The sequence below is a fragment of the Falco cherrug genome, chromosome 4 (genome assembly GCF_023634085.1).
Source record: "Falco cherrug isolate bFalChe1 chromosome 4, bFalChe1.pri, whole genome shotgun sequence".
NCBI classification, from domain to species: domain Eukaryota; kingdom Metazoa; phylum Chordata; class Aves; order Falconiformes; family Falconidae; genus Falco; species Falco cherrug.
In genome coordinates, this window is record NC_073700.1 from 96,570,693 (window position 1) to 96,588,924 (window position 18,232).

An 18,232-nucleotide genomic window follows, 5' to 3' on the forward strand; every position below is an offset into this window, starting at 1 on the left:
TTAGTTGGCTCCTCGAGAGACCCAAATAAGCACATTAATGTCTGAATTGGCTTTTGATGAAACTTATTGTGGAGTGGGCTTTATATCGAGGAGGGGAGCAGTGAGGCCTTCTCTGAGACCCTGCTAATGATTCTTTGCTTAGAAGTAGTCCTTGGCCATGTGGGTCTGTCAGACCAGCCCTATTGCTGGCCCCGTAGGAGCCTCTGTGGGGTTCCTTGCTCTCCTGTGCATTTTATCCAGAAGAGCAGAGACTGCCCTAATTGCAGAGGCAGCTGTTTCCCACCCTGCTTTCTAATGGCAGCTGTTTAATGCTGCTGCCTGAGCTGGCAAGGTTTCTGAGAAAACCAGGAAGATATCGCTGCCTAGGTTTAATCTGTTTCCATCCTCAAAGCCTTTTCTTTTAATGTCTTAAGAAGTTGAGTTCTTCAGTAATAAAATTTTTGCCAACACTGATGTTGTTTCCGTGGTAAAGGTTCTTATTTGCTTAATGCTTTTTCAGTATTTTGCAGTAGACTTTGCAGTAGAGCAGACATGGACTATCTGAAGTTGGTTTTGAGAAATGGGTAGGTGTGAGAAGGTGTACATAACATAGGCACTTAGAAAAAAGAAAGTGTAAGTGGTCAAGAGAGAAAGAATAGAGAGGGAGCTGTGTGTGATAATACAAACTGGAAAGCTCCATACTTGTGTTGTAAGAGAAGGAACTCTTGTTAAAGTTTAACAAAAAGAAATTGTTCGTGCTACCTGTGGCATTCTTTGCTGCGGGGCGTCGTGCAGTTAAGCTGCTCAGGATTTTTAAAAATACATTGGGTGCTATTCGAGGCGCTGACTTCTGTGATTTGCTTGTTTATCATCTGTCCTGGTAGAGGAAATAAATGTTTACTCCTTCAGGGCCGTACTCTTGGGCCTTAACTCTTACATCTGCTGTTCAGCTAGTGGTGATAAAATCATCATGTGAATTTGTGTAAATGAAAATTTATTTAGGTTTATTGAGCCAAGAGAAGGAAGGTAAAGAATGGAAAAGAAACTGATGGGATAATAAACTCTGTTAGGGATTTAATAGCTCAGATGTAAACAGCCAGCCAGTTTGAGGTAAATCTGGTAGAACTAATGTGTGCTATAGAATATTTTTACTAACATTTCTGAGTTTTCTTTAGTAATCAAAACCTGTAAAATTATGGCATAACAATGTAGAAAACTTAGCAGGAAAAACTTAGGATTGGCTAATAGTGAAAGGAAACTGACAATATCCTAAAATTGGCATAAAGGCAAACTGAACGGCGTATAGTGCAACTTGGCTCTGCAAAGAATACCTAGGAACTGCAAAGGGAATCAGTGTCTCCTAAATTTAGTGCAATGTTTCTCTGCATATCAGCAGAACTAAATAAAAGGAAGTAATCTGTCATAGGTTATTAGGTTTTCCAGAATCCCATAGAAATAATTAAAGGAACTAGGCGATAGAAGATGTAAGATGGATAAGGTTAATATAAAACAGTAGGAATGTATGAATCTGTACAGAATGTGACAAATTATATACTTCACTGGTTAGGTTGTTAGGAGGCTACCAGTGAATACTGACTTTGTGCATGGTCCTACTTCTCCTTACTCACCTTTCTTTTACCTCCAACATCCATTTGAGATCTAGTTTGCAGACTGATGCCAGAAACAACCAAAAGCATATATTTGCACTGCAGCATAAAAAAGGTTGCTAATTTGATAATGCTGATGAGAAAGCATATAAAACTTCAAAGGAAAAGTATCAGCCAGAATGATTGTTCGGTTGTATTTGGAATGAAGTTGGAGAAATAAAAAAGCATTGTCCTTAGTGATGTATTTTCTGGTCATCCATTCTTTGGGATATATTAGTGCTGTAATCTTCTAAAGCATAAACCTGATTTTGGTAAAGGGTGCCTTTGTATTGCAAGTATGACTTCTGCTGTTCCTGGTAGGGATAGAAACCTTCCTAAAGCTGGCCAAGGTAAAAATTTTTTGTAGAATCTTAGTGCGCAAACACCCAGTAGACGATTCCTAAGGTGCAAAAACCTGCACAGGCAGTTCCTGTTGGCTCAGTTCCAACATACCTCTTCGCTCATGCTTTTGATTGACGTGTGTATCATCTCGGATGCCTGAATTCTGTCCTGAGTTCACTTTGTACACAGACAAATATTGATACAAGGGGTGGTATGGGCTGTGAGGGGGAACCAGGATGTGGTGTAGTGAGCAGGCAAAGCTGCTGCTTTCTAGTGGCAGCACTAGCTTATCTTGATGCAGAAAGCCTGTATTGTACTGTCATTTTTGATGCTAAGTTGTAATTGCTTGCTTTGAGCTTAGATGAGGTTTCTTATGATAACTCCAAGTTTTTTGTGCTCTGATGTTGGTGGGGAAGACTAGAGAGGAGTAAGGAGACGCCAGGAGGCTTGGAGAAGGTTGATCAGCAAAACAGGATGCTGGGATGGCCCTGAGTGTCCCAAATGTCAGAATTGTTATCTGGAAGGATGTTTCCCACTCATTCATATAAAGGACAGCTAATGCAGTTAAACTGTTTTTCACTATAGCTCTCCCTAGATGTATCTTTAATATTTGGGGGAAAAGTGACAAAGGCATTAGGTATTCAGATTTAAATATGTTTGGTGAAGATCCCCTCTGGTTGGGCATTCTGAAACTTCATCAACAGGCAACCAACTTCAAATAATTTCTTGTTGGACCTTATTTTGTCAGAAAAGTTGACCTACCAAACTGAAAACCAGCTGGTGGCTGCCAGCATTCAACAGCCTAATTTCATTTGCCTTATGCAAACAAAATGTGTCATGCCACCTTATGGGGTCTTAAAGAAACTTGAGATTTAGGGGAAAAACAAGTCAAGGCTGCAGACATCTGGGTCCTTTAACAGCTCCCACAGCAGGTTCTCTCTCTGTCAGAGCTCCACAAGTGACAAAGGCTGGCGGCGTGTTCAGTAGTTGTGTGTGCTGAAGTCTGCAGGTTGCGTCATAGCATAAACTCGGTGACCTCATCTTTGTTCAGCAGCCTCTAGTAGCTGTTCTCTGTGCTTGCCTTGGTGATATGAGTCGAGCCCTGTTATCTGCAGCTCTGTCAACTGACTCAGTGTGCTAATTAGTCACAAAGGAGCCGTGTTCCTGCAGGACTGGCACTCGCTGTGTTTCCCTCCACTGGAACCAGCTTCTCAGTGGCTGTGTTGTTTCCCTCTCTGCAAAGCCGGAGTTGCCTTCAGCTGCCCAACAGTCAGGTTAATGTAGCAGACCTCACCCGTAACATACGGTATGGGTAAAAGGTCAGTTTAGAAGTGCTGAAAACAGTAATGAAAAGTACTGTTGGCAAGAAAAACGTAATCAGTGAGTGTATGAGTGATGGGATGTTTACGAGAGGTCAGCTGTGTACTCCCAAAAATCACTTCTTGAATTCTGGATGTTTCCTCTGCGTTCATAAAATGGAAGGAAAGCCAAACCAAACAAAAACATCCCTCAAAAAACCAAATGAAAACAAAAAAACTAACACCCACACCAAAGCAACAACAAAAACCCCAACCCAAAACAAAAAAACACAAATCCTTCTCTTGAAACCGTAAAATGAAAGTAGCTGTAATAATTTATTCAGCAGGGAATGGGAAAAGAAGATGGATGAAAAATGCAAAAATTTGATAGCTAAAGATGCCAGTGGCATATCCAGAGCTGGTAGAACTAAATGTATAATTAGAACAATTAGAAAGTGTTCAGATGCAGCAGGAGGGGAGGTTGAAACTTCAGCTGTGTATTTGTCCAGCAATAATGATGGTACAGAAATGGCTGCTGGATTTAATGTAGGAACAGAGGACTGAGGAGATCTCCTGAGTTACTGGTTCTGTTCCCTTACTTCTGCTGGCAGCTCAATTGTTTAGTTATTGCTGTAAAATGATTAAGTACTGTTAAAATTCTTTCAGATCTCCCTTTCAAAAAACAGGTGATACAGTTACTTGTTCTGTTAGAATAGGAAAATTAATTTTATAGCAGCCAGCAGCTGAGAGAGGTCAGGCAGCAAGTGGAAAATACTCTCAGGTGTTCTGACATGTAACACCAAGTGCAGACAAATGTGATTTTAGCTGTTACTGTATCTTTTTTGTTGTTGTTGGAATATGAGCAAGTCTCAAAGAGACTCAAGGTAAATACTATGTCAGCTTTAGATGTTTGGAATAAGTGGTATGGCAATTGCAGGCTTAGCCCCAGCTTAACTGAAGTGCAGGAACAGAAGGGTGGGCTGGGTGGGTGTGGTGGACTGTGTTGAGTAAGTTCCACCTAGGTTACCTGACTGATACTTGCAGCTGTTAGAAAACCATGGATCAGATCAGAAACAAAAGCAAACGCAGACGGTTGAGCTGTTGGCGGGTATATGTTACTGGTAGCATGTGAGACTGCTTTTTCTAGCTGGTGTTTCATGTGCTTACAGTAACTTTAAAAGCACTGACCCATGCGAGATGACATCTGTGCGGATCCCGTGTCAGTTGTACTTCCTGAAAGAAGGCGGCACACTTGGTGTGCATCACCCCTCATTTTGAAGGGCTTGTACCAAAAGCTCTGGGGGGGAAGAACCTCACCGAGCACATGTGTAGGCCCAGATGGAGGACTGGGAACCAGTATGGCAAGGTGCCTTGCATAATGCTGATCTAGGCATTCATTCAGATAATTTTCCTAAATAGCATAACATTAATTTGTGTATCTGATGTAGTTATAAACTTCTCTCTGGGTAAGTGAGAAGAATTAGCAAGTCCCTTCATTTTGAGTGGGTTCTGATTTTTAGTATGTGAAATCATCAGATATCATGCAATAGTAACTGTTATGATACTGCAGTATCAGTACTTACTGAAGTAAGGCCAAGTTTATAGAAAATACACTGTGTGACTAGGAGGACTTTAAAAAAATATTTGTAATTAAACAGCAAAATCCCGCTGATGTTTAAACTCACCAGGCCTAGTGTTATTTTACAGAAAACACAGACATTCAGAAGCTACTAGAGTACTTTTTGAAGATAAAATTGAAGTAATTCATACAGTTTTTAAGGCAAGAAGCTTGCTTTCTTTTTAGCCTGTTGGAAGGTACTATTTTCTTCAATTTCAATCCAGTGCATTTGTTGTTAGTCTCATAACGTACTCAGAAATGTATCTTAAATCTGTTTCAGGAAATATCCTTAAGTATTAGAAAAACTTCATTGGGTGTTTAATCTTTTTTCTTTTTCTTCTTCCCCTCTCTTGTAGTTCTCCTGCCTTTGATAGATCGTATGGGAGATGCCAAAGACCAAGTTCGAGAGCAAGCACAGAATCTTATATTGAAATTGATGGATGAAGCAGCACCGCCCATGGTATGATTACTTAATATAGATATAGATGGAGGCCTCCAGTGAGCTTGTGACTTATGTACAATCTTGACTTTGAATATGTTACAAAGTAATGGTGACTGTTAATGGTGTAAATGTTAAGGATATTCTTAATGGATTGATGCTCATGCATTGTTCAGCTAGAGATAAAAATCTGGCACAGTACAATCTGCAGTTTTTGCATATCATAGGTAAATTCTGAGTAGATGTTTTCATGTCATGTGGCAGGACTTTGTTAATTAAATCATGTTAGAAGCATCCTCCTGGGCTTGAGTTTGCATAATGAGAATAACTAAATTTATTTAACTCTGAATTTATTTTAAAACTAGCTTTGTACTTCAACATGTAGGAGTAGTCCTGCAGTTGAGATGGTACTTTCTAACTTAAATCTGACTTTCTAGATGTATGACAAACATGCTGTGTGAACCTTGGACAAACTTAGGTGGGGACAAGTTGCCCTCTGACTTGTCTTAGGTTGAAGTTTAAGTTAAGCAAATCTTTTTAGAGTTCTGTTATGTGGCTTCCAAGTGCTAAATCTTAAATCTCTGCTCTGTGAGTCTGAAAAATGTAGGATTGTTTAACAGGATTATATTGTTTGATCAATGATGTTATTTGAAACTCAAAGGAACCTGGTTGTCAGTATGAACTTATTATTTGAGTTTCTGAAGAAAATCTGTTTCAGGGTATTAAGTGCAGAAGTTAATAGTGAACGTCCTATTTTTTGTGAACAAAAAAGAGGTTCTTTTGCATGCTAATTCCTGGCTTTCTTTATTCATAGATACGGGTTTGAATGTTTGTATGCAGGGAATAAGATTTTGCAGACTCGATCTGCAGTGAGAAAATTGTTTTGTGTTGCTTTGTATGCCTGAGAGGGAAAGCAGGTAGCATGTTAGGCCACTACAGAAACACACTAATCTCCTTTCCGACATGAGGCATTCTGTCACATTATTTGGTCACAGATCTGACTGGGATTTAGGCATCTAAATCTAGTAGTGTCGTTCACAAAGGTGTGCCTTTACCTTTTCGCGACATTAAGTTTTGATTGTGTGCATTGATAAAGAGGCTTTGCAGCTTTTTTTCATGCCTAAGTGCAAGTAGTTAGTGAGTGACTTGTTCCTGTGCCCAGGATGCTCCCAAGTGCCTGGCATGCTGACCTCATGGTACACCTGCCTTTATGGTAACATTTGGATGAATGTGCAGCAAAGCATCTTGGAGACACTTTGATTTCAACAATTGCTGATAAAGAATATGGCGACTGTTGCTTCGTGCTAGATGCTCATCATGAAAGAGTTGTAGATTACTGGTCCATCTTTCAGTTTCTGAGGAGCTGTACACTGAGGTGATGGAAAGAAGCTTCCATCCCATTTGAAGCTTACTCGGTGTCAGAAAGAATACAAGGTCCATGGGGTTCAAGGAATCGTGTCTTTAAGTAAGAGAAGGTATGGCTTTTCTGGTAACTCCCCTAGGGCAGGAGAAACCTGGCTTCAGTTGTCTGCTCTCAGGATCGCTTATGTGTCACTAAAAATTTGGATGAAAAGCATCAATCATCCTCACAACAGGGACCAAAACAGAGAAGTCTTTCCTGTGCCTCCAACACTGAAATACAGAGGTTTAGGCTCCCTTTGCTGCAGAGAAACATGAAGAGTTGGGTGGAATAATTTTTCTGGGATAACTCCTGTAAGTTCCTTTCCAATCAGTTCATCTTGTCTGTTCTAGTATGTTGTTGAATAATAGTTTGTCTTGTTGCCAGGTCCCTTTTCTTTTTTCAGCCGTGTTTGGCTTTTTGTTTGGTTGGTGTGGTTTTGTTTTTTTTTTTTGTAAAGGATTAGATGTAGGTGGTTATGGGTTGGAAAGCTTAAAAATAAGAATATAGGTGGTATAAATGCATGAATGGGACATAAGGAGGTTGACACCAACTGTTGCTAGCAAGTCATGAGAGTTGAAATTTCTAAGCAGCCATTTGAATTTCTTTGTTTAGAAGAATTCAATTCTTTAGAGTAGGGTTAATTTAGTGAAAGACTAAATTTTCTTTTCTGTCTACTTTGTTTCAGTGCTTGAGAGTTCCCTCTCTATCTGTATTTTTGTATACTTCACAGTGAGATTTTCCTTTTCCTGTATTTGTCTGGAATAGTAGGTTAATTGGAAGGATGTTTTCTTCTGTAAAATCCTGGGTTTTGGTGTTAAGCTGTGCAGTTTGGGCAAGCAATATCCTGCTTGTCTAAGGTTTGCTTTCTATAAATGTGATGAGGTATAAACCAACCAAACAAGTAACCACAGATGGGTGATCATGATCAAGCAGGTCTCTAACTGGAAAATGTTGTGCCTGTTATCAAGTGTGCTATCGCATTAATACAGAGGATGCAGTATTCCAGCTCTTACACTGTCTGGTTTTGTTGATCAATAACTGTGAGGTGGTGTGTTGTGGGTTTGTTGATTTTTCTTTTTTTGAAAGCCAAATATTATATGCACATTTTTGCAATCCTGATTTTAGGAGATTTGTACGGAATCATGATAGGTTGCAATTGCAGCAGTCGGGGGTAGGCATGAGGGTGGTGTCTGGGCTGCAAAATGTGCTGTTGCCAGTGTGCAGCCATCGCTAGGCAACGCTCCCCGCGGATGCTGGATGCTGGCGGGCTGCGGCTGTAATGGCAGCGCTGCAGCTGGGCGAGTTGCAGTTTGAGTCTGTGCATCTGCTCTGAAACACCACTGAGAATCCCTGCTCTCGTAAGCTTCGTGTTTACGCTTCTTGCACTCTTAAGGTACAGCTAGAGAACAGGAAGGAGATGGAAAGGTAAAAAAAATAAACGGAGGAGGGAAAGCCTGAAGGCAGGCAATGAAAAACGAGTGCGCAAGAAGGTAAATGAGGGTTTAGTGTTTAGCGAGCCCAGAGTGTTGTAGTACAGGAAGTGGCACCCGCACAAAAGGAGAAACGAAAACAGAACAAAAATGGAAGCAAAGGATTTAAAATGAATGGGCAAGAAATAACTAAAAAATGAAGAAATTAATTTAAAGCAAAAGTAGGGGAGAAGCGGGCAACAGGAGTATGGATAAGGATGAGCTAAAATGGGTGAGAGGAAATTTTCTCTGGGAAACAACATGAAGGATAAAGAATATAGCAACTTCAGTTTGAGTCAGTAGTTTGTAATGTTAATGTTTGTTTTATGTGTGTTAACTCTAAGAATTCTGCATGTGTTTAAGAGATGTTTTTCAAACAATAAAAATACTCAACTAGATTTCTGATGGATGTTTTTTAGAAATTTTTTTGTGTAAGAATAATCTGTGTTTTGTTCCATACTGTGCTTTTCAGTAGTTAATTTCATCTGAAAAGTGCTTTTACTTTTCCAGTGGACCTGTTTCCTGGTTTGTGTTTGTTGGTTTTTTTTTTTATTTTTCAACTGTTATGAATGTAATTATGAAGTATGAGTAGAATTACATTGTGTTGTGCTGCTGCTAATCAAAGACAATTATTTCTGTTTTCATAGTACATTTGGGAACGCCTTGTCATTGGTTTTAAACACAAGAATTACCGATCCCGAGAAGGAGTGTGTTTGTGTCTTATTGCTACCTTAAACATGTAAGCTTTTTGTTTCTATGGAGACATAAAGGTTCTATCCTTCTGAGTGCAATTTTTCTCTGAAATTAATACTTTAGGAAGTCTGATTCAATTAAATTAATAAATGGGGGAAAATCAAGCAATTTGTGAGCTTTCTGAAAGAAAACCTAAAGGGTACAGTATTTTTGTCTTATTTAAAAGTAGACAAAGGACTAGTAAGAGAGAGAGGGAGCTTGATTGATGTCAGTTTGTATTTTATCTATGCTAAGCTAGAAGTTCACTTCTGCATAAAGCATTTTCTGTTTTTCTGTAAAAAAAAAAATAAATAAACATTTAACTTTTTTTTCTTTTAGTTATGGTGCACAGCCGTTAATCCTCAGCAAGTTGGTACCGCATCTGTGTACAGTGTTCGGTGACTCAAATAGTCAGGTAAGGCTTTCATTACTTGCTAGTACTTCAACTATACTTTGACAGAGGAATGAAAGCAAAATAAATGTAGACATTTAAGAAAAGTCGATGGGCTTGTTAGTATACAAAAGATCATTATTTTCTGCCATGAGAAACAATAAACCCATTTTCTTCTGAATTGGTCCCTCCATTAGAAGATGGGAGTTGCAAAGCCAGCCGTGTGGTGATATACTGGCCCCTTTGGTTTTGTCTTCAGAGGCTGAAACTAGTCATTACTGAAAATAGTTGTTTCTTACAGAGCTTGTTGAAAGAAAGGAAAAAAATTCTTATTGACAAGAAATGCCTCCAGAAGGGGCCCCCTGCATGAGACCTGTACTAGTCTGACAAATTTGCTGAAGCTAACTAACATTATCATGTGTAATAATTTCCTAAATGGAATCCAAATGGGATTTGAACACATGCAAGAACTGTAGTTAAAATCAGTTAATTAAGCAAAAACCTCTGCATTGAAAAATCAAGATGTAGTTCCTGATGGTGACATCTGAACTTCAGAGAACCTTAAATCAAGAGATCTTAGCCATTTCTGTTTGATCTGAAGTTGTGTCTGAGATAAGAGGCTAGGAAAAAAGTAAGGAAGAAGGGTAGCACTGGTAGGAGATTGGCAAATAAACAGGATAGGTCTTTGCTTATTTTCAGGGAGCAGCAAAGTCCTTGTCTCCTCTGTATAGCATAGTAATCCTGTTGTAGTCTAGAGAAAATATGTTAAGAATTTGTCTTGTTTGTTGATCATTAGTAAAGATGTAGTTCATATCTTGATCAAGCAATTGTGAGTATAGTTCGAACTGTTACAAAGAACAATACTGAAGTCATTCCAGTAATTCTTTATAGAGAATAATGGCATTTACTAACATGCATTTTTGGCAGTTTTTATTCTGATGACTATGGTTTGAAATTTTTCAAGAGGCACTCCATCTCCTTGCTTCAACTGTTCATTCCCCGTTTCCTGTCTTGTCTTACTCCATTTCTTGTGCTTATGTGATGCCACTTAATTCCTGTTGAAGGAAGTAAAGAATGTGCCGATCGCTTTGGCCTGCTGTTGGGGGCAGTGAGGTCCTTAGTTTTCCAGTAGGGCCTCGCAGTGTGTATGAACAGATGAAAACAAGATCAAGTGTCAAGACCGAGAGCAAGGACTTACTTTTCTGGAAGTGTTGCCCACTGTGACAGTCCTAAAAAAAGTCCATTTTTTCCACAGGTATTATTCTTGTGTCAGTCCCAGAAACTCCCTCTAGAGCTGTTATTTCTAGGATTTTTTAATTTACCATCTGGAGATGCTCTAACTTGGAACAAATACCATCTTGAAATAACAGTTGTATTTACTTTCCCTTCTATCCTCACTGTTTCAACTGTTTTGTAAAATGAGTTGGCATGCAGGTTGATAGAAACTGGACTATTGGTGGGTTGTCAGCAAATGTTGTTTTCATTCCTGTAGCCCTGAAATTAACAATTCAAATGACTTTCACAGGTGAGAGATGCTGCCATACTAGCCATTGTAGAAGTTTATAGACATGTGGGAGAAAAAGTACGAATAGATCTTACGAAGAGAGGAATTCCTCCTGGAAGGTGAGTTAGCTGTTTTAGTTTCGTAATCCTGAGCTGTTCTGTGTTCTTTATTGGAACTCTAAACTCACTAAAACATTTGTTTTAAAATTATTACAAGCTTTATTTTATCTTCTAGTTAGTTTTGCTTCTGTCATGATGTTACTAGTATTCCTGACTTTCTTTTGCTGTTGGGTTTTCTGCTTGGAAGAGGCATACAGGTGTATGGTGAACAGCAGCATTACATACACCAGTTAAAATCCCCTGACTTTAAGAGAAGCTGAGAGTTGGACAGAAGTAGAAAAATGTTTCAAAATTAAGCAAATATATACTGAATGCAGTGGAGAAATAACTAGAAAAATACTTGAATACATACATCTTGTTCCTTTAGAGTTGCTGTTCTGCCTCAGTGTAGAAGAGTCTCAACCAAAGCGCTTAAATCAATACTTTCGATGTATTGTGCATGTTTGAGAGAGGACACGTGTGTGCATACACGTGTGAGTGTGCAGTGAAAGTATGGCCAATCAACAAGGTGCTGCTTTCTTGAAGATACTTAAAATGGAAAAATTGTCCTCCCTTGCTTCTTGCTAATTGCATCAGACCAATCCTTTCCACCCTATGTTCTGCTTATGGGCTACAATGAGGTGAGAGGTGCTTTTCAAAATAACTACTCACCAGTTCTGAAGTTGCCTTTCTGCAGTTCAGTGAGGAAGGAGTATTCAGGAGGAGTGTTTATTGGTTTAACTGTTACACATGCCATTGCAGGACACAAAAGTGCAAGGAATTTTTGAAAATGCATAGTTTGGTCCTTTCTTTTTCTGAAAAGTGATTCCAATATTTAAAGGCTTGTCTGTATTGTGTGTAGATTAGTTTATATGAAATAAAAGTAGCCATTGTTTTGTTGTTATCTTTATAAGGATTTCTTTAAGACAGCTGGACAGAGCTTAAAATTGTACTTAGCGGGGAAGACTGTTTATACAATATAATCTTTAAAATATTCTTTATTAGAACATTTTGCGCCTTTTAAAATGTGTTAACCCTTTATCAATGAATGCACCACTTCGAGTCTTCATCTTGCTGCTTGATTTTGCTGAAGCTGAATGTATCTAATATATGGTCTCGGAGAGAATGTAAGAATGGATACCATACCTCATCAGACCTTTCTAAAAAACTCTTAAGTCAAATTTTTAATGATTATTTGTAGGGTTCAAAATACTATAGGATAATGGTGCTGAATTTATTGTTTCACGTTCCAGGCAGAGTTCAGCCTGTATGGATAAAAGTTTACCCTGCCTGTGGGAATGGGAAATTGTACACATTCTATTCTATTCTATGGCTGTCATAGTTGTAGATTAATAAGAGATTATATGGTTACCAAGAAATTTAAGCCGTATTCTACAGTTCCAACAATTGGGTTTCATAGCAGATAACTGAAACATACCAGAGAAGGTCCTTCTTGCAGTAAGATAGTCTTGGACATCTTTTGGAACAGAGAGTAAGAGCAAAAAAATACAGAAAACAGCAGCCTTTGTTTGTACTATGAATGCTGGGTCTGTCCGTAAGTTTAGGTTCTACACTAATCCTGTTCACATTTCCATGTGATACAAACTGAGTAAATCTTGGGATCCAAATAGGATGAAACACCATAGGAACTTTGTCTTCTCAAAGCAATCAACAGCTGCTAATTTAGTTGCAGTAGGTGCCAAATTGTCCTTTCAACTGCCTGAATCAGTTGAATTCAAAATTCCCTCTGATCTGAAAGCAAGCATAGTTGTATCATTTGTATTTACATAAAGAAGCAAGGCTGTACTTGGTTCATGTTAAAGGGGTTGTTGCCACTGAATCTCAACAGTTTTGCACCTGACAGCCAAGGCTAGTGTAAAATACTACGTGAGCTGAGTCTCGGTGCTTTGTCTTCTGCAGCAATTTTCAGGTGTGGATGAAGCGGGCAGCTATGATTTGAGTTGAGAGCAAGGCTGCTAGTCTCAGACCCATTAATCGCCAAGAGAAAGCGGAGTTCCTGTAGTCTTTTCTTAATCTTTCACAGAAGTAACAATGTAGTTAACAAAGCTCAGGAAAGACAGATTAGCTCTGTGGTAGCTCAGATCGTTGTTCCTTCAGAGGCAGACCTAGTTTAAGATATTTCTCCCCCATACTGGTCATTTTTCCCTTAGCTTACATACATTAAAATTTTCATACAGTTACGCAGGAGCTATGATCTGTGAGAAAAAAACCTTTGATATAGTGTATCATATCATTGCTTTGAGGGGAATCTGTGTTCATATTTGTGTGTCTGGGTAGGTTTTAAGGGTTTTAGGTATTACAGATAATCTGTAGTTCAGACACTGCTGCTTTCAGTTGTTGAGTTCAGCCTTAAAGAACTGCACTGCCACTACTTCACTATATGACAGGGCATTAAAAATAGTGTATAAACATAAATATGAGCAGAAAACCCTATTCAGTATTTGGTGTGTGTGTGTGTGATTTAATAGAATGTAGGCTTGTTTAGTTTACATAACAAATTACACATTAGAGATCTCTGTGTTGCAGCTTGAATGCACTCTGTCCTAAAGCACTGAAAACAAGAGCTCATGTCTGCTGAAAGGAAGGCAGGAAAGTTAATTAAGCATTGTTTTGAGAAATTGTTCAACTTCCTTAAATATGCCAATGATACATACATGTTGTGTTTATATAAATCCAAATGTAGTTAGTAATTTAATAATAGTAGGCTTAGAAGGTTTTGTAATCTGCACCTGGTAGGTTTGCCTTTGTGGAGAACACTGCATTTTTCTAGAGAAGGTTATTTGGCTTGTTGGAGCCCAGGTACTCAGTAAAAGAAGATGGGATCTTACTTCTGTAGTTCAACTCTTACTCACTGCTGCTGTGTTTTTCTTCAGTGCTTTTTTATTCTTCATAGAGATTAATTTGTGAGATCGCTTATAAATAAAATCAGTGAGTTTCTTTATTTGTTACTTTTTAACTTAAAAATCTCAGAATAATAATGTGCTTTTTGCCTGAAGCACATTCCTTTTTCAGAAAAAATCAGTATCAGGTCAGCGGTTGGGAATTTGGATGTTGCTTTCTCTTTTAAAGTCTCTGCCAAAGGCGTTTGGCAGCCTTTGGTATTGGGCCTGTAAATATTGGTGTTAATACATTTGTGAATACTGGAAGCGGATGTTACATTTCTTCTGCTGTGAACCAAGAACAGTGAACAGGTTTTGTTCTATATGGGCCAAATTGAATTTGTTACAGTATGGATTCTGTGTGACTGATCTTCCCTGAATGGAAATAGTGTATGTGGCTCTGGATAGCAGTTGCTTACTTTGAGTGTTAAAAGCTTTTTAAGATCTTTCAGGAAGTCATCTGACAACTTTTTCCACTGTTACTTGAGAAACATAAATGTATAAAACGAGTTATCTGTTTAGTACTTATGTCTAGGGCCATAAATTCATATCCTGAAATGTTAAAGCGCTTTACAGTGTGCGTTTCTGAATACTGCATTTTATGTGGTATGCATATTCTACTTAATCTGTCTAGTTCATGTTGTAGATGAGGTCCATCTGTGTGGCCAGATGTGGACATCTGTCTGTGCAAAATACCTTTTTTTTTTTTGGAAGGGGGAAGTAAGGGGAAAAAAGTACAAGGTTTCATATGGGCCATTTCCTGCTTTAGACTCACTTTAGACCTGAAGAACAGGCTAGTTACCACCCTTTCATCTTCTTTATCCTCCTGCTGTTGACAGAGGAGCAGTGCTTTCTTGCTTCTTCATCACAAGGTCCAAACTTTTAGGCATCCCTCTCTGCCTGTCGTGCAAAACTCTATGAAACATGGTCATAAATAATGGCTTTTCAGTCTCGAAGTGCAGTTCATGTTCTTCGCTAACATCTGTGTTTCCATGTGTGTGCATGTTGGCTCAAGCTGTCTGGGAAGGCCATGTATTCCTCTTGTTGAACGTAATCACCAGAATATGTTAATCCTTTGATAGAGACCTGTTGCCTGCTGTAGGAGAGGGTTTAGCAGGTTGCCAAAAGCCCCCATTTAAGTGCTGCGATCTCATACTTTCATTCATTCACTGAGGCAGCAAAAGTCACCCAGCCCATGCAGAAGTGGCCCGCTGTCCTGAACATGTGGCTTTCATCAATGGAGATTTTTCCTTCTGTATGTGAAGTTGCAGAAGACCTGTCTGTGCCTTTTTGGAGAAAGAAGATAATACTTCTATTCACTAGTGACATAGTATTTGTATGGATTGATGGATCACCGTACTGATTGATTGTACATGTCATATCCAGGCTTGGGCTTGCAGATAGGAGATAAAGGAGTAGTGCTGCTGCTGCTCTTAGAGAACATTTCTCATTGGTGATGACAACGAAACCAGTCTTCACCCAGCCCTGTAAACTTTCTTGGATTCCTCTTGGCCAGGTTCTCTTTTGCAAGAAGTCGAACTTCTGTAAATGTTCTTAAATTGAGCATAGTTGCAGTAATTTTAGAGACTTTGGCCCATGCTGCCTTGCTGCCTGTGGCTATGTGAAGAAATGTGGAAAGACCGTAGCATAAAGAGCTGAGTAGGAGGAGAGGGAGGAAGAAACTGTTGCGAGAGTCTGCAAGGTTGTAGTTATAATTCCTGTAAGCTGTACTAAAGAGAGGGCTAGATCTACAGTAGTGCTTTGACCATATTGTCAGCTGCGTTTTACTGGAATTTTTTAAAAATTATGACAAAATAGCATGTTGTGTGCCTCTGGTCATAAAGACATGCTTTGAAAGCTTTACGAGTGGCAGTACTGTGTTCTCCAGCCTGCAACACTGACTATATAGCATGCATTGCTGATAAACACATTTTTCAATGTTCATAGTTAGTAGTTTATCAGGTATTTTGCCCAGAGTGGGAGTCAATGTGTGTATTATTATAGTGTATTTATAAGGAAGCATTTTGTTTTTCTCTTATATTTAAAATGCTCAGGAAAGCATTTTTGAAAACTGAGTTCAAAAAAGCATGATTTTTTTATTGTTATTATTTTGAATCCTCTAAAATGTGTGCCAAATACATAACATCCACCTAACAGGATATAAAAATTAAGGTGAAATTTTAAAGGAAATCTGTTAATCTCTCTAGTCTTCCTGTTCAGTTTCTCTCAGGATAACAGTTTCAGCCTTTCAGATGTAGTGTGAAGTCCTCCTTGTTAACCAGGCCAACTGTTAATGCAGTGTTTAGTAGAGAATCTGGCAGCGTTGAGGGCAACCTGCAATCACTGTTAAACAATAAAAATACTTCCTATGGTACATGCAAAGTAAATGCATTAACTTCCTTTTACGAAAGCAAGATGGCATTTAATGCATTACGATGTGTATTGATTGGTGTTTGAGCCTCTCGCTTGGTAGGTTTGAAAGCACGTAGCATGTTAATGGGATTCCATGTGACGTCACTAAATGCTAGTACCAAAGAAGCATACAGTAACAACTTGTTTCAAGTGTTAAGTGCAAAAAAACCCCCATTTCAGTATAAATCGCCTTTGGTTTACAAATTGACCTTTTAATTAAAAGACTGAGGCTTAATATTAAAGCAGTGTATGTCTGAGATTTGTGAATTGCTGCCATTTCAGCTGTTTTCACAGAATGGTTGGGGTTGGAAGGGACCACTGGAAATCATTTAGTCCAGCCCCCTGCTAAAGCATGTTCACCTAGAGCAGGTTGCACAGGATTGCATCCAGGCAGGTTCTGAATATCACTGGAGGAGACTCCACAACCTCCATAAACTCCACAACATGATTTTGCTGTGGCTGCAATGGCTGTAAACAAAATGCTGGTGCAAAAGGAAGAGGATAAAATAGGTTCCAGAGGGAAGACTGACAAGTACGTTAGGGGAAGATCAGGCAAACTACTGCTGAGCTACTTATAGTTCTGAGTTAAGTTGAGATGGTAGGATAACTGCTGGTTTGTGTTAAAGGTTATTGACTTAAATGATTAAGGTTTTTTTTTTTAGTTTTGTTTCTTTAGATGCTTGCAGTAGAGTAGGCCTTTTTGTGGAATTTTCAGCTAAGTCTGGGTAGTTCATGTTTGTGGGCCTGTTAAGCCCAGGAGAAACGTGCTCTGTAGCAGATAGCTTTGAAGTATTTGAAAAGTAAAAAATAACACCTTGAGAGCCCTAAAAAATTGGAAAGTGGGGGCAAAGGCTCAGGCTTTGTATACTATTGTCTGTCTGCTTTTCATGATTTTATCCCGTTCTTCCTTATTAGATAAGAGGTACTAGTGCATGAGAGGGTATGCAGTGTGTCAGAGGAGGTAGGCTGTGCACAGTGAGAGCGCACGGCCTCTACACGGGTCATTGAGTAAAAGTGGTGTGTGCATAAGGTGGTGTTGAAGTTAAATCTTTGTGTGTCCTTGACTTTGCCCCTTTATTTATTGTGAGAATTTTCATACTCAAGCACTGTTCTTAGCCATTTTTCTTGGTTTGTCTTAAAATAGTTTGGATTGTGAGTTGTAAATGGAGCCTTTCAGTTTTTGCTCTTCTAGCAAATGTTGAATTGGCTAATACAGGCTTCAGCGCTGGTAATGAGCTGAACTGTACCTGTTCGGAGAGTTGCAGACTGTCATGTGATTTGTAGTTCATAGCTCTGCATTTAAGTTCAGGATTCAGTCCTGCTGGTCTTGTAGCTAAGAAATCACATGCATGGTACAGGTATTACCATGTTCTGAGTAGTCTGAAATGGAGAGGAGTCTTTGGAGAAATCATAGAGGATGTTCTGACTTGTTTGCAGCTGAACAATGTATTATGTCAGTGCAAACTTGTTAGTTTGTGGGTCACATTTTTTCTATGGGATACTTCCACTGCTTTTATTTGAGTTTTCTGCAGAAGTGGTAAGAAATGGTTGTTTGTTTTGACAGCTTGCTTGCTTGAATAGCATTTTCTGTTTTGTGGGACTAGATTGCAAAGCTAGAGGGTGGGGGATTTGTTTGGGTTTTTCTTTTTTTTGTTTTTTTGTGTGTGTGTGTGTGGTTTTTTGTTTGGGTGTTCTTGATGGTGGTTTTTTTTGCTGTTTTCATGTAGTTAACCACTTGCAGTGTGTTTTCTATTGTGAGAGTTTAAATCAGTGGTTTGTGTTGAACCTAACTGAGGGGTGTACCTTCAGGTTTAGAATACGTTTGTTTGTTTTTCCTGTGGAGGTGCTAATAAAAATATTTTCATAAAAAAACTGAGGAAATTTTGAGGAAAACTAGTAATTGTCTCGGAACAAATAAAATAGTAATCCCTATTTTTTTCCCATATGAACATTCCATAGTTCAAATTGTTGCCTTTTAGTGTTGTGTGCAGAGTAATATCAT

The 18,232-nt window shown here is 38.8% G+C and overlaps 1 protein-coding gene across 23 annotated transcripts in view; it reads left to right on the plus strand.

The window, feature by feature from the left end:
- Window positions 1-18,232, plus strand: part of CLASP2 (cytoplasmic linker associated protein 2) — a 146,751-nt gene that overhangs the window by 18,480 nt on the left and 110,039 nt on the right. For 21 of the 23 annotated variants that reach the window (XM_055710468.1, XM_055710471.1, XM_055710469.1 and 18 more), the window contains exons 3-6: window positions 5,240-5,343; window positions 8,841-8,932; window positions 9,265-9,340; window positions 10,842-10,939. In XM_055710468.1, the coding sequence (XP_055566443.1) occupies window positions 5,240-5,343; window positions 8,841-8,932; window positions 9,265-9,340; window positions 10,842-10,939 (370 nt within the window). Of the gene's footprint in view, window positions 1-5,239; window positions 5,344-8,014; window positions 8,083-8,386; window positions 8,426-8,840; window positions 8,933-9,264; window positions 9,341-10,841; window positions 10,940-18,232 lie in introns of those variants that run through there. The other 2 variants (XM_055710494.1, XM_055710488.1) reach the window with 2 other exon arrangements.